Source organism: Watersipora subatra, chromosome 3, assembly GCF_963576615.1.
Source record: "Watersipora subatra chromosome 3, tzWatSuba1.1, whole genome shotgun sequence".
Lineage (NCBI taxonomy): Eukaryota > Metazoa > Bryozoa > Gymnolaemata > Cheilostomatida > Watersiporidae > Watersipora > Watersipora subatra.
Window position 1 is genome coordinate 37,423,814 of NC_088710.1, and position 26,928 is coordinate 37,450,741.

At 35.2% G+C, this 26,928-nt stretch overlaps 1 protein-coding gene across 1 annotated transcript; it reads left to right on the forward strand.

Moving 5' to 3' along the window:
• Positions 1-1,691: 1,691 nt before the first annotated feature.
• Positions 1,692-26,624, forward strand: LOC137389749 (ELAV-like protein 1). Its single transcript, XM_068075835.1, has 7 exons — positions 1,692-1,777; positions 2,453-2,759; positions 3,280-3,383; positions 8,502-8,655; positions 20,877-21,111; positions 24,298-24,715; positions 25,827-26,624. The coding sequence occupies exons 1-7, from the start codon at positions 1,760-1,762 to the stop codon at positions 25,908-25,910; spliced, it is 1,320 nt and encodes a 439-aa protein (XP_067931936.1). The 5' UTR covers positions 1,692-1,759; the 3' UTR covers positions 25,911-26,624.
• Positions 26,625-26,928: the final 304 nt, after the last annotated feature.

Here is a 26,928-nt window from a genome sequence, read left to right on the forward strand (position 1 = left end):
TGTGAATTGCGTTATTTAATCATCAAATATTATATTCACATATACATCATATGTAAGTAAATACCTATTTATATTCTTCATACATGGCAGGCTATATAGAGAACATATACAGTCTACAGAGAATACAGACCTGCTTGAAATATGGATTATATTTGATAATCGTTTTAAAAATAGCTCACTAAAATAGCATAAATCTACTTTGTAAGAATTATACACAATATTAAAAAAGGCAATTGTAAACACAGTAAGGTGAAAAGTTTTAGGATTCATATATCACAATATAAATATGATTATTTCAAAACGTTGATATTGCTGATACATATCTATGCTCTACTATGTTTGAATTTGCATCTAGCATAGTTATTTCAAGGATAAAATAAAGTTTATAGTTCTAATGCTCGTGTATACCTTAACTATATATCCAGCTGTCGAATAAATAATGTCAAGTATTTACTCCCATAATAGAATTTCGATTTCATCCTTTACCAACAACCGCCGGTTATTTCTTCGCGCATTATACCGTATGGTTGCCAATTCTAATAATGGGCTTCTGATACATGTCTTGAACAATTAGTGGTGATATCTGTATCAGGTGGTATCGTGTCATCTTAACTATTCTTAGCATCATGTAATCAAAGCCGATTATTGCTTGACGGAATCGTATCTTTCCATACACGGAGAATGTATTTGGTATGCTCAACTAGAAGTCATGCAGATCTGTGATTTGTTTTGCTCTCAATTAGAGCTGAACTCTCTACGAGCAGAAAGCAGTGTTCATTAAAGTATGTAAAAGGTTTTAGATTTGACCTTATGCAAATTATCTAGACAGCTATTCAGAGTATTCACGTTGGTTACCATTGCAATTCTAAACGGATACATCAGCAGCAAAGGCGCGCTAATAGCGATCAAGACCTACTACTATCCAACAGACTCTTTTTGCTGCAACATGTTCATGTGAAATCAAAGTACACCTTGACCTATGGGGACATTTTGAAATTGTGTAAAATTTTGCTTTTTTTCAAACCCTAATAAAATCGGATGATTAAGAGTTATTTTTAATATGTACAAGAATGCTTTAGACAGTAATAAAAAACTACTAAAATTACTTATAATTTCTATTATGCATTTTATTTTAAAGTTTATAGTTGCTGGTAATAGTTACTACCCCCTCAATTGTTGCAATTCAAATATGATTGGCCAAAAGTACTAACGTAACGGTTCATAGCCTAGCAGACAACGTTAGTGCTGCTCTCAACGTTGTCCTAGACGAATACACCAACCAAATAATCCTTTCAACGGTTGCTGAAAACTCTGTTATCACGTACATATACGGTCAGCTCATCTAAATGAACTGGTGCCGTTGTCATCATTTCTTGGCTGCTGGATAGCGAAAAACTATTGGATTACCTCTGCCATTAACACAGCTGTCTACTTCATATTAACGCTACTGCATTTCAACATAATCCAAGCGAAACTGCATAACTTTGATGTTTCTTGTTTCAAAACTGTAATAGCTTTCACTAGACAGCCAGTAAGACGTAAGGAGCTTCTGTCATGCAGCTATCTCTGCAGCAGCTAATTAGAACTTTGAGAAAAAACTGCCTATACTTCTGTTATACGCGCTTGCATCATTGTCTCACTATATGTGAGTGCTGATAATAGTGTCTTTATGTTAATGGCGACTTTTGTGGGCAAGTTTGTTAGCCATTGTTGCCAAGAGCATCCTTCTACCACAGATGATAGTTCTAATATCGGAAAAATGACGGAGTTGAGCATGGTTAGTAGTAGCTGTTTAGTCATAGTGTAACTAAAGCAATATCTGCTATCCTGATAAACCATAGCATTTCATGCACGTCGTACTCTTTGCCATGAAGTCAACTATTGTTCAACATGAGAAGCAATTTCTGTTCATGATAGTTTAAATGGTGACTAGCTGTTTGTTCACGGGTTTTGCTTTCTAGCTACTCTTTACATTTCCTCCATTTATTTTTGTGGTTGCCTAAAAAATTAAATAACCTAATGATTCACAGATTAATCAAAACACTATCTTTGAACCACAGTTATATATCAGGATTCTACTGTACTTGCTACAAATTACTAGATCTAAAAAATATTTAGTTTGCCTTACAAATAATCTTTTGCTGGCATTTGGTCACAACTTTGTGCTTTGAAAATTCAGTAAATTTATCATGTACCATCAAAATTGTGGTAAATTTGAAGATATAGATATTTTTTCTCAACACAGTATTTGCGTTATTATATTATTAAATTATATTCAAATATATGCTGTGGTAAGTCAGATTGAAGCAAACTAGCCATAATTACTTTTCAGGTATTGCAGTTCGCGTAAAACATAAGGAGACTATAATAGCTTAAATACAACATTAACTGGTTCTTGTATTTTACTGTAGTTATTACATGATTTTGAATTTTTGATCTTTTTCTGTTTTAGGTAACAGAGAAATTAAGTGATTGCACCATGATTTCCCTTGATAACAAGAGTGTGCTGTCATTTCATCAAATGCCAGTGGCAACTGTACAAAAGATCCCACCTATCCACACAAACACCAATAACAATGCAATTCCGGTGAATAGCAAGCCCTCAGAGCTTTCTGATCAGAGTACAGTCTCTGATGATTCCAAAACTAATCTTATCATCAATTATTTACCTCAAGATATGTCACAAGAAGAAATTAGGTCACTATTCAGCAGTATCGGCGAAGTCGATAGCTGCAAACTTATCAGAGACAAACAAACAGGTAAATCATGTTTCTAGCTTTCCTAACAACAAATACCAGTAGGCACCATTGCTGTTAAGCTTTTATTGTCGGACTTTTTACATGAACTACTCTCTTGTGGAAATGAAAAGAATAGGCGAGAGTTTCAGTTTGTTGCAGCCTTCCTTTGACCTACAGCCGATTAGCTATCAATATAGATGAGCATTGCTTGATGTCACAATTTTTACAAAAAAGTTTGATAAACTGAGACTGTTCTTAACAACTGTCTGGCAATATATTGCGATATTAGAGATAATATAGGAATTGATAAAACATCTACCCAACAAAGGTACGTACATAATAAAATGATGATTTATGCTGTTTTCTGTACTTCTCAGTATTGCTCAGTAATAAATGCAGCATTTAAAGTAAACTGCAGAGAAATATTGATGTGATTTAGTATATGGTCTATTTTTGCCAGTCGGTGCAGGCTGCAGAAAAGCACATGTTAACTCCTATCTATATATAATATATTTTATTTATCCTAGCTTAATTGGTGTAGGTCAGAGTTTGGGATATGGGTTTGTGAATTACAAACGTCAAGAAGATGCTGCTAAAGCGATACAGTCTCTGAACCAGTTACGGCTTAAAACAAAGATAATTAAGGTAGGTGCTTGTCTAAAGTGGATGAACACCAGGTATCTAGTAGTCAAATTAATCATTGGAATAATAACAGAGTACAGAGTAACCTAATGCACTGGCAATTAGTTCTTGCTACTTTGAGATTTCTGCAGTGGCTAATTACTTCACATCGGATGAGGCTATAGTTTTCCCATAAGATCTCATCAACTTGTTGGTTTTAAAGTAAATTTTCTAATCATTCAACCCATGGGATACGTAACGTGTGGCTCTTTACTGTCTTGCAAGTTGCCAGCTGGTCAATAAGATCGTATTTTGCCAGTAACTTAATTATTCTGCTCTTCAGAGCACAATTAATGCTCATAACTTCGTTAGTTTGATAAAATTCTGCCATTCGTAATTAGCTTTCAATCTAATCATTAGTGTGCTGCTTGTATTAAACGAATTGTTTTCTGTTGGCTTGCTTTTTTGTGATGTACTATATCACAACCACCTTATCTTAGACCAAGGCCTATTTACATGTATGTTATTTTGATTGCGTTAGTAACATTGTTGTAGAAGCTTCTTTTATCTTTCAGTTATACTTGTTATAACATTGCCAAATTGAACGATGTGCCAATCTCGTTTCTTTAAAATATATATATATATATATATGTATTAAAATTGCAATGCCATTTTTACATAAAACTATCCTAATGTTTCATTCTTGCATTGTTATTTCAAATTTAAATAAATATGGTGTTTGTTGGTTGCTTACTTGGTTATGTATATGCCGCCACAACTAGCATGTCTCAAAATTCAAATGAACTAATATTCAAAGTTTAGTCATAATTCTTTAAAGGTTGACTTGCAACAAAATTTACATTGCAGTTATTTGATATCAAAATATTCACCATGTCTTACTCTGCTGTGTTGTAGGTGCAAAATATGTGGAAATGTGATTACAAGCTCTTAAAAGCTAAAAAACGAACAGAAAATCGCAGCCACACGAGACCGCCGTAGTTTGGATTCTCTTTTCAAAACGGCTCAAATGGGGCGTAGTTGTACAAGATGGCTTCTGTTTACACTTTCTCGCAACCTCATTCGTTTAAATGTTTTCGCAAATATACTTCACGCATTCAATAAAACCATGTCTATTGTTCTTACGCGTCTATTTCATCATCATTGTAATGCTGTCACTTTTAGTACTAATATCTTATAACCTACCGTGAAAATTCGTTTAATTTTTTAACCTCAGCTTGAAGGAATACATATCATTGTTTGATAATCATGACGAGCCTGTTGGTCACCTGTGATAATCGAAAAATGCTGCAGAAATTATTCGTGCTGTTTGGCAGGAAGTATGGGTCACATGATCAGATTACAACTAGACGATTAGACCAAGCCGAAACAAACCTGTAAAGTAGCGAGCATCTATATTTGATACGGGCTTTTCGGTAAAACCCAAACTGTTTGTCATAAACTATTGGTACGAAAAGTTTTATATTGAGCCTTTTATTGGCCTTTCAATTTACGTGAGAACATCACGTGACAAAACAATAACCAAATGTAATGACTACATCAGAGAAATAAAATGATTCCGATCTACGGCGGTTTCGTGATGGCGGCGATTGACTGTTCGTTTTTGAACTTTTAAGAGCTTGTAATCGCATTTCCACATACAGTGAATCTCGGATAACTCGCCCTCGGATATCTCGAACACATGGTTAACTCGAACGAATTTGTTTGGTCCATTCCCACGCAATGATAAACTGCTTTAGATAACTCGGCCTTAACTTTGTTAACTCGAATAGTTTTTTTGCCCAATGGCTACCGAGACGGTTGTTATCGCTTTAGAATATCACTTTATTCCAAGCCATAGAGATAAACAACAACTTTTAGTGGTTCATAGGCGTTATTATTACCACTATCGGCAAAATATTTCGTTAATGACTTTTCTAAAGGTTTGCAAAAAATCAAATTTTTCCAAACATCCGCTTGGGGATAGCCCTCCGCAAGCAAGGAGAAGCGAGGTAACCTTCAGATAAACATTAAGAAAACTCGGCAAAACTTGTTTTTGTTAAAACGCTCAAAAGAAAAATGTCTTTTTTTCTGAAAGTTTCAACCGCTATCAGGTTTTGCCTATTTTAATCTGAAAACGTTCCGGCAGTCACATCACCTAAAACAAACAAATGAATCTCAAGTAATAAAAGGAAAATATTTATACTTTCTGATAAAAATGGTTAAAACATTACATGAGAGGTCCCTTAACTTGCAACAAGCAATCAATGCTTTTGATTTATATATAGTTTGTATATGCACTGATAAATTCAATAATACATGCACTTGTGACAGTGTTCTCATAACTTGAATGCTCTGATAACTCGAACACTTTCTCTCGGTCCCGTGAAGGTCGAGTTAGCCGAGTTTTACTGTATTTTGAACCTACAACAAAGCAGAATAAGACATGGTGAATCTTTTGATACCAAATAACTGTAATGCGAATTTTGTTGCAAGTCACCTTTAAGATGTCTCGTCAAGTTTATGTTGCGTTGTCCACTAATAGGTAAGGATTTGAAATTGCCAGAACAAGAATCAAATTTTTTCTTTTTTGTTGATTTATTTCGACATATTCAGAGTTGGTGTTTGAAATGTTTGCAACAATGACATGAAACGTTTTTTATAAGCTTCACAATTCTTCTGACCCAACCAAAGTTCTGTGTTTTCAAATGTAGGTGTAACGTTCAGCGTAGCGTTTTAATTTATGAATATGCTGTTTTAACCCTTTAGCGACCGCGGGTTTACAGCTGGAAATTCCCCAGCACACCAGAGCATTTACTATGGCGATTTGAGCCTTCGACACCACTGCGTAAAAACTGCATCAATTTTTATTAAAATTGAAGTAGAAACATAAATTAACATGCATAGGAATGCTGAGAAATTTCTCTACAAGCTGATACTTTTTTATGTAGCTAGCTTGCATTTGTTTTCCTGCAAAAGTCTCAATTCGTTGAGGTTACGAGTTTTTCATTTTTGTACGTCCTTTTCAATTGTATTTTATATTGACTAAAAGCAATTGGCAATGATGTATAAATAATTCTTGCATGGATTCATATGTTCACAACAATTTGCAAAAAAAATTGAAAGCGGAGTTATGAGCTCCGATGTATAGCGGGAGCGCCATTGGAAATGCTCGAGACACCTTGTTCATAAGCAGCGCAAGAAAGTCCCCCGACAAGGTTGCTCCAACTTTCGTGCAAATTGGCACAAAACTGCAAATAAATATGCATCTGGAAGCTGAGACATTTTCCTGCAGAATGAGATTTTTTTTCCTCCACACAGCTTGCAAAAACTTTGCACTCTATATATACACGGTTACGATTTTTTGCTCTGAATTTTTATGCATTTCTTGAGACTATAGATTTATGTAATAATTTTGCATATAAAGTCATTGCACCGGTTCATGCGTGCTGCAGCAAAAGATTAACTGGTTGTGTGCAAGAAGAATTAAGTGGTGAGCCTATATTCACACATTTGGTGAAGCAGCAAAAGACAGGAAGCAACATTTATTATGAGCAGAAACAGCAAATCATGGACTGCTAGATTGCAAAACAATATGAGAACTGAACTCTTTGATTAGACTGCTGCTCTGAAGATGGCAGTGTGCATCAAATACAGCACACCAATGCACAACTAATACAATAGATTAGCAAATGTATGTACAAAAGCTAGCAATACAAAGCAGTGAAGCATTTGCAGAAACTAAATAAAATACCATTTGTAAATAAATTTAGTTAGCATGGTAAGGATCAAAACATGACTCGCACAAAGATATTCCACAAGTGACTCCGCTGCCAGTGCATTCAGCTTGCTCATCGACGATGTATACAGACTACTGGTGCACATAGCCAGAGACAGCAACGGAAAGCAAATAACTTAATTCCAAATTTAGATCTGTTAGATGGAATATACTGTCTGAAGTTGAGCCATCCTTTCCATGCCAGCAAGCTTTCATCTACAGATATAAATTTGTCAGATAGAAAAACAGGATAGAACCAGTTGCATGTCATGGCAAAAACATTTTCTAAATTGAACAATATATTGCCAGCAGGGTCTTCAAAATTGTCAATAAAGTGTAAACTTGCTTCTAATTGTCTTACAATTTTTAAATTGGTTAAAAATCAGCGTAAATAATAAAGGAATGTGGACCAGTAAGGCAACAGACAAGGCGTTTTGAGAATACCTATATGCAAAACTAAACAAACAACTTGCCAAATGTTTATCATCAACAGGCTCCGAAGCATCGCAATGTTTTTGAAGGCCATATTTATTCGTTTCGATAAATATAATATAATGGCCAATGTTTAAAAAGCTTTGAATAATAAAAAACACTTACCTGTTTAAGAATGCAAACTTATACTACTGCCAGGCTGTCAGCAAAATGTCATTCTTTTGGTTTTAAACAGCTCCTCTTTGATATCCGTCGTTATTCGCCGTTTCAACACCGGCCGTTTCAGTCTCATTTTCGCAATCCAATTCATTCTGTTGATTTTCTTTTTTACTTTCATCGTTTTCCTCACATTTTTCTGGTCTAAAATTCTCTTCTTCACTTTTAAACCAGTCGGTATCTTCCTATAAACGAATTTTTTAGCAGCGCTTCAAATTTCGCGTCCGTTCACGACAATCAGCTTTCCATAAAGAACGTTCAACTTCTAACAACCTGTTCTTTTTGCACATGCGTAGAAGAGAATAATTATAGTGCTAAAAAAGTAGTATGATATCTTTTAAAACTACTCAAAATATTAATTAAAAATTTTAGTGTCGTTTTTAAAATAAATAAATGAATTTAAAAAATACCTATCGAAGACTCAGATCTGACGGGCAATTACGGGTTTGGTGCGCTGAGACTGCGCTCTCAGCCCGTAAGAATTACAGGAACGGTGTGGAAAAGGTTAAACACTTTTTGGCATCATTTATTGTATTAAAATGGAGTTACTGTGCATGCATTTGTTGGTCAGCAAAAAAGCTTTTTTATTTGGTATTTGATAAATATATTTGTTGAGCCTCTTTTTGCATTGTTGTTTATGTTTTGAATTTAGATGTTTTATTTTTTTCGTTGTTCGCAATTTATCAGTTCGCTTTTGTTTTGCTTCTATCCATGCACAGGTATCCCTTGCCCGACCTAGTAGTGAAAGCATTAAAGGGGCCAACCTTTACGTTTCTGGCATACCCAAAACCATGACGCAGCTAGACTTGGAGACATTGTTTAGTAGCGTTGGGGAAATTATTTCATCTCGAATTCTTACTGAGCCAGCTACAGGTTTGTTAGCCTAGCACTTGTGTAGCTACTCGCTTCTTTGCTCATAAGACTATCTTGACAAAGAAGGAGCAATCTTCTGTGCGGTGAATCCCTTGATGGGAGTAATGTGCAACAAAACCTTCTCACTGCTTGAACATTGCTTCATCTTGCAATAGGTTATTTCAAGGTTTGCTTTATTTAAGTGTGTACTAACCTGTTACAACTCTTCTCTCTTGCTCTGTGGTATAGGTTTCTTTTGCACGACCAAGCAGTGAAACGATTAAGGGGGCAAACTTATACGTTTGCGGATTTCCCAAATCTATGACACAACCTGAGCTAGATGAGCTTTTTCAACAATGTGGCCATATTATCACATCAAGAATATTATATGATAACAGTACAGGTATTGCCTTGCGTTTGCATTAGTTATTCTGCTGCTACGCTTGCACTATTTCACTGCGTTTCTTTTGTTCTTAGTTTCTATTTGTCTTGCCTGTTTACTTAACATGTTTTGTTTATAAACAGCATTACATTTGTCACTACCTTATAACTTTGGGTTTGACTTCTGTTCTTGTAAAAACTACATTAAAGCCATGAAGAATGTTAGAGTACTACAGTTTTGGGTTATATAAATCTTACCACCATAATGGCACATAGTACTTAATACTCTTTTCCAAGAGAAACGGTTAACCTTGTTTTATGTGTAGTTATCTAAGACCAGGCAAACTTCGAGATGCTTACTGTTTACTATGATATGCCAGCTTACATCATTCAGTTCAAATCCCAAAACATGTCTCGCCCAGTTGTTTCTCTACTATTTTATTTATAATTTTTATTTGTATCTTTTAGTAGTACCTCAAACACGTAGTTTCACATTATCAACAGATTTAGTAAAATCATACGTTGGGTTTCACACATGGATGACAAAAGTTATCCATAGAATTAATAATAAAACTTAACACTGCACAAGCTCTATGCTGTGGATCAGTGCACTTCAGACCTTCAGACTAGTCTCTCTACTCAAATAAAATGTTGATTACTGTTGCTTCAGAGTCAATTACTGTTTGTTACACACCGCGCAACCATCAACCCACTCAAATTTATGTCCGAGTTTTGCTTAAGTGTTAAAAAATGTATTTGTATTGTTTTTAGCCAAATGGTTAAGCTTGCGCTGGATTATTCAATATTTTCAGTACTCTGTGCATCACGCAAATTTGTGCATCCGGATTTAAAATTGGTGAAGATCATTGACCATATAGATCATTGTAGGTCATTCACATTTTGTGCCTAGTTTGACAGTTAAAATGATGTTGAATGTAGACTGGATTAAAAAAAAATTGAATTTATAGTTAGATGCGTGAATCTTCAGGGAGTTTTCTTTGTTGATCTATGTGAATTTTTTTTCTCGGTACTCAAGGAGGTCGTGTAGGCCTATATTTTGCTGTAAAATTTACCTTGAGTTGCAGTAAGTATCCTAAAGAGGAGTGCGATTTTCTAAGCTAGATTATAGTGTAAGTTTGTACTGAGTTACCTTATGTTTTGTTACATATATCAGTGAAATTCTTGCAAATCCAATAGCCATTCATAACGAGTTTTTACTAACGAAGTTAGATATATGGTGATATATGGTGTTGCCAATAACTTGAAGCAAGTTGCATTTGAAACTAAAGAAATTTCTCACTTTAAAAAGGAGACCTTCATCTGTATGTTAGAAGCAAAAACAAATCATTCCAAAAGCAACAAGGTGGTGAATGTTTCTTTTTCCACATGGAGCGATGTACTCGTTTGCTCTTATCAGAAGTGATTCAGCTGGCAGCTCACTCAGGGAGTGCCCCAGAAAAAAAAGTCTTTTCATGCGGAGCTCTCATAGATGGGTTGCCTCCAGGCGGTCCATATATATCACAGTAATTATATCACAGTAAATTTCCCCACCTTTGACCTTTAGGTTAGTTAGTGTATTGAACTACAATAAGCTCGCTGGTTATTAAAAGGTATGGCTACTAAAGCAGCTATAAACATGCGCTTTCTATTATCAAAATTTCAAATTGAGTGTTGAAAAAAAAAAATATATATATATATGAAGAATTGAGCCGACTGTTTGTTTTTTGTGTTTTACTTTGTTTTTGCCCTCTGGCTCCACAACTCGTAATTACGCTAATCCTAAACTTTTCATTCAGAATATCCTTTGTGTCCTCCATTTCTATGTAAAACACTAAAACTAGAACTTGAAAATTATAAGCGAGCTAAAAATGCCATGGTTTTTACTCCCAACTGTGCAGGTAACTTCCTGACACTTCATAAAATCATCACCACCTTAAATTCTTGATTTTTCTATGAGCTGGTTGATTTCTTGGTAGATCAGTCGGGAAACACATGCTTACACTTGCCAAGCTGATATAAATCAAACGGTAAAGGTTGACTTGCAACAAAATTCACGTTACAGTTATTTGGTATCAAAAGGTTCACCATATATTACTCTGCTGTGTTGTCGGTGCAAAATATGTGGAAATGTGGGTACAAGCTCTTAAAAGCTCTAAAACGAGCAGTTAATCGCAGCCATCACGAAAACGCTGTAGATTAGAATCCCTTTTCAAAACGGCTCAAATGAGACGTAACTGAACAAGATGGCTTCTATTTACACTTTCATGCAACCTCATTCGCTGAAATATTTTCACAAATATACTTGACGGATTCAATAAAACCATGTCTATTGTCCTTATGCGTCTATTTCATCATCATTGTAATGCTGTCACCTTGAGCACTGATATCCCGAGACCTACCGTAAAAGTTCAATTAATTTTTTAACCTCAGCTCGAAGGAGTACATATGATCCTCTGATAAACATGAGAAGCCTGCTGGTCACCTTTGACAGTCGAAAAATCCTACAGAAACTGTTCACGATATTTGACAGGAAGTATGGGTCACATGATCAGGTTATGACTAGATGATTAGACCAGGCTGAAACGAAACTGTAAAGTAGCGAGCATTTATATTTGATACAGGCTTTCTGGTAAAACCCGACATGTTTGTCATAAACTAGTCCTACGCAACATTTTATATTGAGTCTTTTATTGGCATTTCAAATCACATGATAACAGCACGTGTCAAAACAATAACCACAATGTTTGAGCAGGTCATCGAAATAAAGAGATTCCAAACTACGACGTTTTCAGGATGGCTGCGATTAACTGTTCGTTTTTGAGCTTTGAAGAGCTTGTAATCGCATGGACACATATTTTGCACCTACAACACAGCAGAGTAAGACATGATGAACCTTTCAATACCAAATAATTGTAATGTGAATTTTGTTGCAAGTAAACCTTTAAGCTCTGATTTAATAAGCGTATGCTTTTCATGAATTTGCAAACATGTTTTTGAGGATATGTAATGCTTCACACTATTTTCATTAAATGTAATGCATTATCATCAACGTATCAGAAATTCTTAATTAACTCCTAGTAAGCTAAGGTTTCTCTCAATTTGCTATCTAACTAGGTCAAGGATTTTTTGTTAAAAATGTGTAAATAGATTTATCACGTGTTTTGAAATATCATAACTGGCAAGACACCACCTTTTAACACCTTTTATTTAGATCTCAACAGCTATTTTGTTTTGATTGTTCATAGAATCATAATCGCCATTTGCTATCAGAATCTCTTTTGTTTTGATACTATTCGTTTTCTACCCCTGGTAGAATTTTTGATTGTTTTCTTACAAGTCATCTCTACATAATCTAAGAATAACTCATTGTCTCAAATTTTAATTGTTGGATGTGATGATGTGAAGGTCCTATTCACATTTCTTTATTTTTGATTGTAAACCGTAGTTTGGGGCCTGTAAGGAAATGCATGCGTTAAAGCTCACCCAACAGTTCTGGTAGAACTTTTGACATGGGTATTAAAGGTTGACTTGCAATAAAATTCACATTACAGTTATTTGGTATCAAAAGATTCACCATGTCTTACTCTGCTGTGTTGTAGGTGCCAAATATGTGGAAATGTGATTACAAGCTCTTAAAAGCTCAAAAACGAAAAGCCGCTGTAGATTGGAATCTCTTTATTTTGATGACGTAGCCATGAAATTTGGTTATTGTCTTGTCACGTGATGTTCTCACGTGAATTGAAAGGCCAATAAAAAGCTCAATATATATATAACTTATCATAGCACTAGTTTATGACAAACACTTCGGGTTTTACCGAAGACCCCGTATCAAATATAAATGCTCGCTACTTTACAGTTTTGTTTCGGCATTATTCAATCGTCAAGTCGTAATCTGATCATGTGACCCAATACTTCGCAAATAATTTCTGCAGCATTTTTCGATTATCTCAAGTGACCAACAGGCTCATCATGATTATCAGACAATGATATATACTCCTTCAAACTAAGGCTAAAAAGTTAAATAAATTTTCACGGTAAGTTATAGGATATCACTGCTAAAAGTGACAGCATTACGATGACGATAAAACAGTCGCGTAAGAACAATAGACACGGTTTTATTGAATGCGTGAAGTATATTTGTGAAAATATTTTGACAAATAAGGTTGCATGAAAGTGTAAACAGAAACCATCTCTCACAACTATGTCACATTTGAGCCGTTTTGGAAAAAGAATCCAAACTACGGTGGTCTCGTGTGGCTGCGATTTTCTGTTTGTTTTTGAGCTTTTAAGAGCTTGTAATAACGTTTCCACATATTTTGCACCTACAACACAACAGAGTAAGACATGGTGAATCTTTTCGTATCAAAAAACTGTAATGTGAATTTTGTTGCAAGTCAACCTTTAAGATGAATTCATTTACAGTGCACCCTCGAGATACGATGTTAATCCGTTCTAAGGCTGGCATCGTATGGCGAAAAAATTGTATGTCGGGGTATAGAAACCATTGTAATTATACAATAAAAAAAGAAGGTAAAAATCGTCCAAAATTTTATAAAAATGCTGTACATATTGAAAATTAGTAACAAAATAGTATGTTAACTTTAGTAACTATAGTTACCTACAGTAGCTGCATTGTGTTAAGTGCACCCAGTGATTATAATCTGCAATACTGTAAAATTGTATTCTGTGTACCAAATGCAGATCGTACGGTAACAAGTTCTTACCTTCAAAAGGTACGCATAACATAAACGTTGAATTCACTTCAAATAAGTTTAGCTTGCCAAACTCATCCTTAAAACCAAGTTTTAGTATGTATTTTGAACTATTTTAATGAATTTCAACTGTTATCACGAAATTTTATCCTTCATAAATTTCTGTCTTCACTTTCATTACAAAATTTAGCGTGTCTGGTTGAAACCTTTTTCAACCAAAATTCAATAAGGCCGAGCGATGCAGTGATCGAAAGCGGCCTCTCACACACCTGACCATTTAATGGCTACCGAAAAAAAAGGAATTTTTCTTTACTATACAGGACGTACATACATTTGGAGTAACGTGACTTTAGCTGGTATATTGTAGCGAATAAAGCAGAGAGGAGGCAAATGGGTATCGATGCTAATTATGTTGCTGTATACTTGAAGATTAATTTAATACGTAATAAAATGGAATTTTTAGCAGACTAAAGAAGGTTGTCTAGTCCTGTCCAATTTTTCATCTGGTTTAAAAAAAAAATGCTGGTGCAATGCAGAAAACTGCTAGCTAGCTAAAGCTTGTAGAAGGATCCAGGGAAGGTGCTACAGTAGTTTTTCTTGTATGGAATGTGCACAAGAATCAATGTAACCATACATACAAATTTTGTACGTATTTATACCCTATGGGGAGACAGGGCTTTAGCAAGTTTCAGAAAGTAATGTAAATGCGTCAACTATCTTGAGTAGTTAGTTATATGAGTTACATACATACGATGAATTGTATTCACGTAGGAGATAACAACCCCACCTGCAGAGACATGGTTAAACAAGAAAATAAAACAAAATCAAAAGGAAACAAAAATAAAATGAATAAAATATGGAAAACATGCCACACCAGAGATAAATAATATATATTATACATGCATTGTTTTAATGTACCAGTCTACATGGTAAATTAAACACTTGAAATATTTCAGCCAATGTGGGGTTTTCTGTATCTTCTACTTCCTCGCCTTCACTAAATGGTTGCTCCTTTTGAATGCTGATCGCGTGCATGACCTAGCTCCTTCAAATCTTCAGTCGGAAGCTCATTCTTGTGCTTGCTTTAATGGAGTTCTTGTTTTAATAATAATTGCAAATGCTGATTGGTTGCAATCATATTCCTTGACAATGTTAATAATACAGGCGCTTTCTTATTTACGACATCCAACTTTTTGACATAGAAATCATTTTTCCGTCGTTTTGTAAAATTTGTATCGGTCTCAGATTCCATAGCTAACGAATTAAATGTAGATACTTGTAGTTATATACGTATGCTGACTTAAAAGTTTATAGTAAAAGATATAATAACGCTACGAATGAATATTTGCTCTCGCTTGTGTATTTTACACGAAGTTTTTCCACGCGGAATGCTGACATGAGAGAAGTCGATCATCGTGTCTCTTCTAAACGTTCTGAAAATGTTTTCGGCAAACTAAATAAGACACCGAAAAATTTTCTGTGTTTTTTTATTTTGACGTGCGTTATGAGCACACCGACCGCCAAATTTTAGCTTTGGCGAAACTTTTCTCAAAATCGTATGGTGAAATAAAATTTGTATAGCGATGTGAAGATATCACAATGTTTGACTTCGTAAGGTGAAAAAATCGTATATCAGGGTAATCGTATCTCGAGGGTGAACTGTATTGGCCTGTTATATAAGTTGCAAGAAAGTAATGAAATTTATAACTGAATAAATGAATTCAAAGTAGGAGTAGCGGTCTGAGGAGATCAAGCGCTCGGGTCTAAGCATTAATAATATTTTGTCTCTTACATTCTGTTCATCATTGTTTCCTATAGTCATCATTTTCGAAATCAGAAGATAATGTAACTGTACCAAAAAGAATGCCTTTAGTCCATAGTTACTCTGAGCGTTGCGATAGGCGATGGTGAGAGGAAAGAGGGAAGGGTATATTACCAAAAAAACACACCATCTCATTCATCTTTAGAAATGCTCTCAATTGAAAATATACATCAAATAACCTAAAGATGAAAAAATTTTACCAATTAAAACACTCATCTTTTCTAATAATATACAACTTTCAAAAGACTCTTTGCGGGCGGAAACGAGCGTTTAATGTAGACATTTGAATATCCGGGATTCGATATATGAGGGCTACAGGACAAGCTTACGCAATGAACCTTTGACCTCGTCGTTGGATTGGTCACAAACACGTATTTACCAAATGCAAAAGCTGTTTGTGGCCAAATCAACGACGAGGTCAAAGGTTCATTGCGTCAGCTTGTCCTGTAGCCCTTATATATCGAATCCCGATATTCAAAAGTCTACATTAAACGCTCGTTTCCGCCCGCAAAGTGTCTTTTGAAAGTTGTATATATATTATTAGAAAAGGTGAGTGTTTTAAATGGTAAAACATTTGATTGTTAAGTTATTTGATGTATATTTTCAATCGAGAGCATTTCTAAAAATGAATGAGTTGGTGTGGTTTTTTGTAATATACCCTTCTCTCTTTCTTCTCACCATCGCCTATCGCAAAGCTTGGAGTACCCGTGCTTTAGCCATACTACCATTTTTTGGTAAATTGTTCTGAACCAATCTTAACGAGACATTTTCTTGCAGTTTATGCCTATAACGCATAAATATTAATTTATACCTTTTGGAAGCCAAATGATCATTTATAAAATTGTCCATAATGGAAAATGTGTTACTGAATTTCGGTTTACATAAACCGCTAGTTGCGAGCATTTTGCAGACTGTCCAAGTACGTACTGGGAAGATCGGATTCGTTCAAAACTTATTTTCCACCAAACCAGCATACCAGAGTATTAACATTAAAGCTGAGTGTAAAAGGAATTTTTCCTTGATCTTTTAAGGTATATTCTCAGTGTTTTCAAAATTTTTGGTAAATCTTTGTTTTCATATGAGTTTGTTTTAAAATACCTCATATTCATATAGCTCTACATATTCATATATTTAAAACTTGTCCTTTATCAATGTTGTAATAGCATACGATTGCTTGATTGCGAATTTAAGTTTGCCAAGTTGTCAGGCAATAGATATGGCTTTTTAAGCTGCAATTGTGGTCGTTAGTATTACAGTTGTCCATAAAAATACAGGGATGTACGGATACTCTAATATGACCTATTCAGAATTGGCATTCTAGGATTTGTGTGATCGCAATGATTGCATAAAATGTTAGCATTTGCTTCTCTGTTCCTTTATTCCGACGGCCACCTATTGTTTTGGTTACTGTAAAACCTCAATCTAAATGCCATGGCGCTCTTTTCTTTTAACCCTTGGAGTGGTGCTTAATTAGAGGCGACGTTCAAATAGAGGGTGGTGTTGTGTTTTTCAAACAGCTCATCAGACTTTTGCGAAAATAAATTTAACTTTTACGGGCGAAGTGTATGTCACCTATATTTTGTGCTCTCCTTCGAGCGAAGTGACATAACCCTTTTTTGATGCTAGAAATTTGCTAACCCACCTCCAACTTGTCGTAGCTCTCTAAAATAATATGCATTGGAATGATGAGTAATATTTCTCCCAGTTTGTAACTATTGCTCGCAATTAACCTACTATAATTTGTTGGAGTTTTTAATTTTTTATTTCATTCTAAATTTGAAGGCATATTTTTATTTTATAACTATATTTAACAATGTTGCCTAAAAGCTCATTGATATGTTTGCTACAGTTTGCAGCCAAAACTGACTTTTTATGTGCAATAAAAGAGGAGTTATTTGTGTCGATCTATCATAAGCTTTATACAACTGCAATGATGCTATCAAATGATATGCTATAAATCTGAAAATTTGTAAGTTATATAATAGCTACATTATATATAATAGCTACATTATATATAATAGCGCGTTATATATGAGCTACTATTAGCCTGATACAGCTGTTACTTATTTCAGTATTGTTGCTTTCAAAGTTTTAATGAAAATTGTTAAGCATTGGAGTTAAAAAAGGGCTTCGATACTACCAGTAACAACAAAAGAATTGTTATTGATGTAACCGAGTCATTGTTAGTACCATTTATGGACAATTCTTTACTAATCACTGACTATTATTGGTTCGTTAAGATCAGAGAATGTCAAGGTGGCGGTCAAATAAAGGTGGCGTTCAATTAAATGGTGGCGCTCTATTTTTCAACCCTTCTCTATAGTGGCGCTCAACTAGAGGTGACGTTTAAATGAAGGTAGTGTTCAAATAGAGGTCTACGGTAGTTTTTACAATTAAATTGTCAAAAGTTAGATGCAGATTATATTCTGTACAATATACTCTTGCCATGGCTGGGTTCTCAATTCTTCCGTGATTTTGTTGGACAGAAATACTAGTTGCAGATTGTTATGAATTTCAATCAATTGTCCATTCTGTCAATATGTACTTGTTAATGGTTTTGTTTGTATTGGAGTGTAGCCATTGCAATGTTTGATGCTTTATTAATACTAAATTTAAAATCGTGGTAGTAATGAGCTTCAATCTTACTCTGTGTGATCTCAATGGACTGATGAGTAAATTTCATGATTCATGAGCAACAGTGCATAGATTTTGTTGGTATGGAAGAAGCACAAAAACTGCTAAGCAATGGCTGTTCACAACATCTACTGCTATTACACAGAATCATGGAACAAATCCTTTCAGAGGCGAAATTTTAATCGTCAGCATGCCACTCTGATGATAAGACCTCTTGTCATTGTAAATATAGGCTTGCTTTAGCTTGTTGGCTGTCATAATTGAGTAGCATCGCTATCTGTGAAATTTTTTTTTCGCAACTTTAAAACCACCGTTTTCGGTTACCCTAGGACATTTATATTTTGCTAGTATTTAGTTTCGTAAGTAGCACACAGAGTAAAATTTCGCTGCAACTTAATTTCGCGGCTCTGATGAGTGCAAAAATATAGTGATGTGAAAATAAATGCAGTGGAAAAAACAGATTACATTCCTCACGTCCAGTTCGCTAATAAGAAAAAAACTTCAATTTGGGACTAGTTCGTATTTGTAAACCGCAGGTTGAAATGTGTGGGTGAGATTGGCAATTCAATTTGATCACTTGCTGCCATTTGTTTCTTGGACTATCAATGACGTCTAGGTCCCTCCCGCCGTGACTTTCACACTCGAATACCAAGAAGAAGAAAATAGATAGGTAACAACCAACTTCACAACCAAAACTGTATAACCCTTTCGCTGCCATAAACGCATTTATGCGTTTTTTAGGGGCCATTGCCATAAACGCATTTTTGGACTTTCTCAGCAATTGCGTGGTAACCTGATTTTATTATTCGTTGACCACATAACCCACGGTCTTTAAGAGTTTTATGAAATTGACTGTGTTGTCCGAAGATTTCTCTATAAAATCAGCCTAAAACAACGAAGCAATTTTAAACTTTTGTTTGAGAATTTCTAATCTAAAAACGAATATTTTTCTGTGAGTTCATTAACTACCACGGCGAGTCATAAAACAGGTAATTAGTTGTTGATGACATTATAGCCAATTAAGATTTAGATTTTCGTGATTATACAGATAATTAAAGTAGCAGCACTGTCTCTGACAGTGGTGAGAGTAATAGTTTTGTAAGAGTAAGGAACATTGTGGAGGATCGTTTTAGCTTCGGATCGATCGTAGCTTCACATAGCTTTATCATCGCGCACAAGTAGAGATACATTGAATTTTTGCATAGTATTATTGGTTAAAATGTTGGCAAAATAAAATATGTAACAAAAATGTTCTAGATGAAGATAGAACTTGAAAAAAATACTGTATACATATCATGAAGGAATATCGGCAATTTCGGTAAAATGGCTGGCACTAGGCCGATAGCGAATTTGTACATGGTTGGCAGTGAAAGAGATAATGTGGTTGGACCTGATGAGAGTTGATATTGTTTTTGGTTGGTAATAAAACTCATCACTACAATAATTATTCTTCATTTTTATGACTTCACCTAACAGACTTTCATCCTCATCAGTTACAAATTCAGTGACTAAACTGATATCATCTTAATTTGCTTTGCCATGCTGTTAGGTCGGTGTATTAGCTATAATGAGTTTACCAGAAAATTCCCATTGAGCCCAACCACAGACGAAAATTGCCTGCATTTCTAATATGACGATTTTATTGCGGATATCAATGAACAAAGCTATTGAACTTCGCGTTTTCGCTCGTTCGTTATGATAGCTTAGTTTCGCTCATGAAATTTTCACGAGAGGATGACACCGCGAAAATGCGCAAGTTATATGACGCGAATACATAAGTGTCCTAGGGTATGACAGCAAATTTAAAATGGCATGAGAGCATCAAAAGAATTGTCTTATAATTTTTAGACCAAATGTGTGCCACCTTTTTTAGAGCTTAGCGCATTCTCTGTAGCAATGATTTAGTATGACTATGTAAGTATGTAAGTAGCGATTCTTTCCCACAGGAATTGTAATGAGTATCCATTCGCTATAGAAATCGGCTCAATTTTCATCAAGCTGCATCTTAGACCAGTAGGCCAATTATTACTAATAGCTAATACTGACTCGTCCGTTGACACCTGTTCCAAAATATAAATTTCTTGTCATTCCAAATACTTATTTAAATCATTTGTCTGTTTGTTCACTGTGTTCTCTTAAAGGTGTTACTGAGACTTCACTTCAGAAACACTATAATGTATATATATATATATATCTATTTCTCAAAGTCCGTGTGTCTGTTCGTCGGAAATCCGGCTATAGATCTTAAAATAAATATTACATACCGACGAGGATTCGATCTTGCACCAAGCCGTTCACAGGTCTTACATCTAGCCCACTGCACTATGGAAGTTGAAGTTGCTTGCCAACCAATATAAGGCATTATATCAGAGCTATACCTAACTGCTTTATGTATGACGCGGGTCATAGCAAAATGTCACGAGAAGCTGTTCGCTCACATTATTACACTGCCTAATGGCCCTAATAGCAAAACTCTCACTACTTCTCATTGTTTATAAGACAAAAAACTTTTCCCACGATATGTAGTTTGAAAGTTAGAATGGCAAATGTTGTTATATGTTAAATACAAATCAATTTTCTGTCCAAATACTCTTCTATTACACGGGCAACGCCGGGTGGCACAGCTAGTGTATATATACATGTATATATTACAGATGATGAAGTGAGATTACATTTTATGCAATATGTTGTAGGTTTATCAAAAGGTGTTGGCTTCATCCGTTATGACAAAAGGTGTGAAGCCGAACTGGCTATTGAGAAGCTGAATGGACATCAACCAATTGGCACCACGGAGAAGATCACAGTTAAATTTGCTAATAACCCCAGTAGCAAGTCTCCTTCCGCATTGCCTATGACTTTGGCAGCAGCTTCATACTTTCAGCCATCTCGACAGATTTTGGGTCCGATTCACCATCCTGGTCGATTCAGGCAAGTTGAAACTTTCTGGCTAAATTTGATGTTATGCTGGATGTGAATTCTTGTAAACTCCCTAAATCTACTTAAACTTTTTTAAAAATTGTCTTGTTCTGTCTGATATAATGGTTCATAAAAATATGGAAACAAAATTCCTATCAAACAGAAGTATCTGCTACAGGTAGATACATAATACTTGTTTTATTGTAGCAGTCTCAATATTCCGCAGCGATCCCTTATCTATTTCCGTTAATGACAACCAGCGTTAACCTGGAATAGTTAAAGGTTTACTTGCAACAATATTCACATTACAGTTATTTGGTATCAAAAGATTCACCATGTCTTACCCGCTGTGTTGTAGGTTCAAATATGTGGAATTGTGATTACAACTTCTTAAAAGCTCAAAAACGTTCAGTCAATCGCCGCCATCACGAAGCCGCCGTAGATCGGAATCATTTTATTTCTCTGACGTAGTCAATCCATTTGGTTATTCTGCCCTAAGCAAGCAAAACACCCTATCTGACAATTTTTTCCAAAATGTGCTTTTATGTAAGTTAGGTTCAGATCTAACATGTCCTGAAATTTCATACATCTGAGACCATTAGCAATAGTACTTTTCACTAAGTGCAAAACGCACTATCCACATTTACCACACATAGAGTGGCAATCAAAACGCCTTATCCGCAGATAGGTCGTTTTGATTGGCCTGAACATACACAATGTTGGGCATTATGAGCAGCATTATGTAATCACATAGTATATAAACAAAGGGAAGCAAGACTGAAGCAGATATATTTGGTCATTTCTAAGGCAGCTTTAACAAACTAGTACACTTCTAAGTGTTCAATCCTATTGCTATATTTTTTGTCATAATATATTTATTATGAGCAGACGATATCCAAGTGACATAAGTCTAGATTCGAAAATCTGACTCTGAGATTTGATGAGAAACTTGTTTTAGTTACATGTCCATGGAAAGGTTTTACTTTCTTAAAATACTGACATTATGGCAAGCGATTGATTGTTTGTTTTAAATTACTTTCAATAAAAGCGTTTGATCACATTAAAACCACTATTTTACCTACTCCTTTCATTTCATAACATCAGGTTTGAATGAGACTTAATTCTTTGATCATCTTTTAACTTTTGAGCTGAAGGATGGCTATTACAGGGCTCTAATGAGTATATAGGATGAGTAATAGGAATTGCAATAATTATCCTTTTGTTGACTAATTGCGGATTAATATCAGGATTGAAACTTGTAATCCTTTCATAATCCAGTTATAGCAAATGGCCTGGTGGCAACCTAACAATGAGAAACCAGTCCAATTAAGCACTCAAAACCCTATCTGCCCATGATAGGGGTTTTGATTGCCTAGTGCCAGCTTAGTAAATTGTCAATTTAGGCAATCAAAACGCCCTAAGTGAAATAACTCCTTTGAATTTGAAATTTCACAAAAAATATTTTCTGGTAAAGGTCCGTTGGATATCTCACCATAATAATAACAATGAGAAACCAGTCCAATTAAGCAATCAAAACCCCTATCTGCCCATGATAGGGGTTTTGATTGCCTAGTGCCAGCTTAGTAAATTGTCAATTTAGGCAATCAAAACGCCCTAAGTGAAATAACTCCTTTGAATTTGAAATTTCACAAAAAATATTTTCTGGTAAAGATCGTTGGATATCTCACCATAATAAATCAGAAAAAATAATTGAAATACTGCAAAGACTGATGCCAGGCTCAACCAAAACGCGTTTGTGCTTGTGCTGAACAATTTACAAAGATCAAGATAGGGTGTTTTGCTTGCTCAGGGCAGTATTGTTTTGACACGTGATTTTCTCACATGAATTAAAAGGCTCAATATAAAACTTCTAGTAGCACTAGTTTATGACAAACTTCTAGTAGCACTAGTTTATGGAAAACACTTCAGGTTCTACCAAAGACCCCATATGGAATATATATGCTCGCTACTTTACAGTTTTGTTTCGGCTTGGTCTAATCGTCTAGTTGTAATCTGATCATGTGACCCAATATTTCCTGCCAAACAGCGCGAATAATTTCTGCAGGATTTTTCGATTATCACATGTGACCAACAGGCTCGTCATGTTCATCAGAGGATGGTATGCACTCCTTCGAGCTTAGGTTAAATAATTAAACGAATTTTCAATGTAGGTTATAAGATATCAGTGCTCAAAATGACAGCATTACAATGATGATGAAATAGCCGCGTAAGAACAATAGACATGGTTTTATTGAATGGGCGAAGTATATTTGTGAAAATATTTTGACGAATGAGGTTACGTGAAAGTGTAAACAGAAGCCATCTTGTTCAAGTACGTCCCATTTGAACCATTTTGAAAAGAGATTCTAATTTACGGCAGTTTCGTGATGGCAGCGATTAACTGTTCGTTTTTGAGCTTTTAAGAGCTTTTAATCACATTTCCACATATTTTGCACCCACCACACAGCAGAATAAGACATGGTGAATCTTTTGATCCCAAATAACTGTAATGTGAATTTTGTTGCAAGTTAACCTTTAGGAACTCCCGAAGTTCTATTACCTCAACATTTACGTACATTATTTCGGTCATAGCTTGTAAGATGCGAGCCAGATTGTGTAACAAATATATACTACAAAATATTTTATTTTTTAGCGTTGCTTTACCTGCAAGCAACAGTGCAAACTGGCTTGCTCGTTTATCTTTTCAACGGTAGGAACAATGCTGTAGTGAGACCATGCGGTTGAAACAATTCTTATGAATGGTCTTCAACAATTTAGCGTTTGATAAACACTAGTCCAACAATGTTTGTTTCTCGGATGTAGTTTTCAATTGAGAGCCTTATAGGCTAATAGCTTGCTTTTTATTTGATATTATGTTGACCCCATCCTTTCCCAATGGCAGGTAGTTAGGAATGCGATTATTGAAAAGTCCGCCCTGCATCACAGAGCGAAAGGTGAGGCTGTAAATAGCGAAGGATCACTTTCCGAAGTGCTGATGGATATACGTGATTGATGCAGACTCTGGTTAGATAGACAAATTGTTTGATAACATATAGGATATCAGGGTGTATGTCCCAAGGGTTTCTTACGCGCTACATATAATTGCTCATGCTTTTAGCAATCTATTATTGCAGTTCATTGTCAGCATAATTTATTGCATTATATATCTGAGGATATAATCGAACTGTATTGTTTTAGCTCGCTGTATAGGTTCTCTCCATTTGATGTCACTAGTGCTTACATACCAACGACACCAACTTCTCATCCACCCGCACACCAAACTATGGCAGCTGTCTCAGCACCAACTATTGCCACAATTCCAGGTACCTTACCAATCAGCAACACTCTGCCCCCTGTAGCCGCAACACCAGCCCCCTTGTCACCAGCTAGCCAGGGCCTTACTCTCTTTGTGTACAACCTAGCACCTGAGACAGAGGATCGCACACTCTGGCAACTATTTGGACCATGCGGTGCAGTCCTATCTGTACGGGTTATTAATGATCCGGAAACAGGCAAATGCAAGGGTTTTGGCTTTGTAACAATGTCAGAGTATCAAGAAGCTGTCATGGCGATCTCCAGACTAAATGGGTTCACACTTGGTGATAGAACCCTGCAAGTTAGTTTCAAAACGCATCCATCTATGAGAAAGGGGCTGGCTAACAATGTCTATTAAGTAAAATTTGTTTGCTGCAACATTTTTATTCTCATCATTGCATGAGCAGTAGAAATATACCTTGATAGAGCAACTTTATATGTATGTTGTCCGCCATTGTGATCTGTTAACATCACAATAATTGCATGCTTGGTATTCATAGCTAGAGTTTAGTATTTATATTATTGTAGTAGTTATATTTTTCAAACCCTAGCCCTGCGTAAACAAATGCTTCATGATAGCCAATTATATAATCTTGTTATATATTTCATATTTATATTATTCTTGTTGTGAGTGTTGAATCTCAGCCTCCTGTCAAATTTATATTTGCTGCATAGTAGAATTTCTAGTAGTAGAACTTCTATGACTTTATTGGCTATGCGGAGTCATAGTTTTGCGGCAATGCTAAATGCTTCAGTAGAATCAGCGGAGTTGTAAATAGTCAATATATTATTGTTCCTTTGGTTTTTATTGGGAGCTAATTTCACAGTTATTTCCATTGCTTTATCTTTCGTTTTATATGTTGTATTAAACCTGAGTTCACAAGCTAGACAATGTATATTTTCATAACATACCTTTCAATTTGTTATCCCATTTCCTGCAATTATTGTGTTCTTATTATGCTTTATTCTTCATTGCTGTTGACTAGGTCGTCAACTATTATCATCAGTTGCCACAATGTTCATTTCATATCATGGTTGTCATCTTTAAGTTCAATATAGCGCAAGCTTTTTGTTCTCAACATTTGTTTTATTCTTGTTCTTCAGTTCTTGTATTATTGAGTTTGTCTTTTAAATTGCAGCCTCAGTGTCTTATGTACTATGCACACTGTAATTCAAGCAGACCTTTGGGCTCGGTCTTTTAAAACATGTTTTACTGTCACAGTCAGTCTTCAAACTACAAGCACAAACATTCGCTGCAGCAACATACACATCTTGTCCTCGTTAAAAAAAATTATAGATTTTTGCACATATGCAGTATTTAGCAGAGTGATGTTGCATGGGTAATGTTTACTGCACATGTATTCGGTTTATTTCAAGGCTTCAATGTGGATTTTCTGTCCTTTTACTTATAGAGCGCGCCACTGTCCCTGTGTCAACTGGCTATGCAGTATGGGGTCTTGGAATACATTAGAGTCGTAACACCAAGTTGTATCTGACGCCGAATGGGCAAGATGCAATGACTTGATCTGCCATACTATTTGCAATCAAAATATTATTGATCTTCCATCTAGAAAGCCTACTATTATTGTATTATATGCATTTGACAGAATAGTTATAGGTATAATTTTGCTTGTTAGCGCTGGTCTACTGTGCCTTGGAAACAACTATTTTCTTGGTAGAGAAGGTGAAATTTTTTACATTATGTTTATGACACATCGAAAAGAATAGTATTTATATTGATTGTTTTTCTTAAGTCAGCTGTCTATAACTATAATCTAAAAATAATTACCAGATGTCACTAGACTAATGTATTTTCATTGACATTATTGACAGCCAAAATGCTTTTGTAGATTTTACTATACTACCATATAGTTCATATGAGCATTCATTATTTGCTAGGCTTTGTTGCAAATTATTTGCCTGCTCATTAAAAATACTTGTAGCTGCTTGTAACAGTGAGTAGATAGTTCTAATGTAGCTGTGCTTGTTATATTTCACATGTAGTAAGACATGTGCATGAAACAGTATGATTTGACCTGTTGAAGTTAGTGATTATATAGCCCTTCATTTGCTTCTGCTCCTTATCATTCCTGTTATATCCATTATGTTCGTCTTAACGTTAATCAATATGAACTAAGTTTATTTTGTCAAAAGAAATTTTATGTTAGTCACTTCATTGTGGTCATAAATTTATTTATTAGAACATTCATTTCTCCATAAGTTTCTTTTATATTTCTTTCAAATTAAATTAGTTCATCTCGTTTAAAATGAATGGTGTGCTTCTTGTCACTCATTTGAATCGGTGTCCTCTTCACAGATGATTTCCTGGGCTCATTTGTTGATTTTTAGCTGTAGAACATTACATTTTGAGACCTTGAAGGTTCAAGCTCAGCTTATATTACATATATACATATAATTATCAATAATTCCGACCAAAGCTCCATATTTTAGTCACAACTTTCAAATATTCCGTCCAGTTTTGATTGTTGCTGTAAGTTTTCGAGCATGCTAATG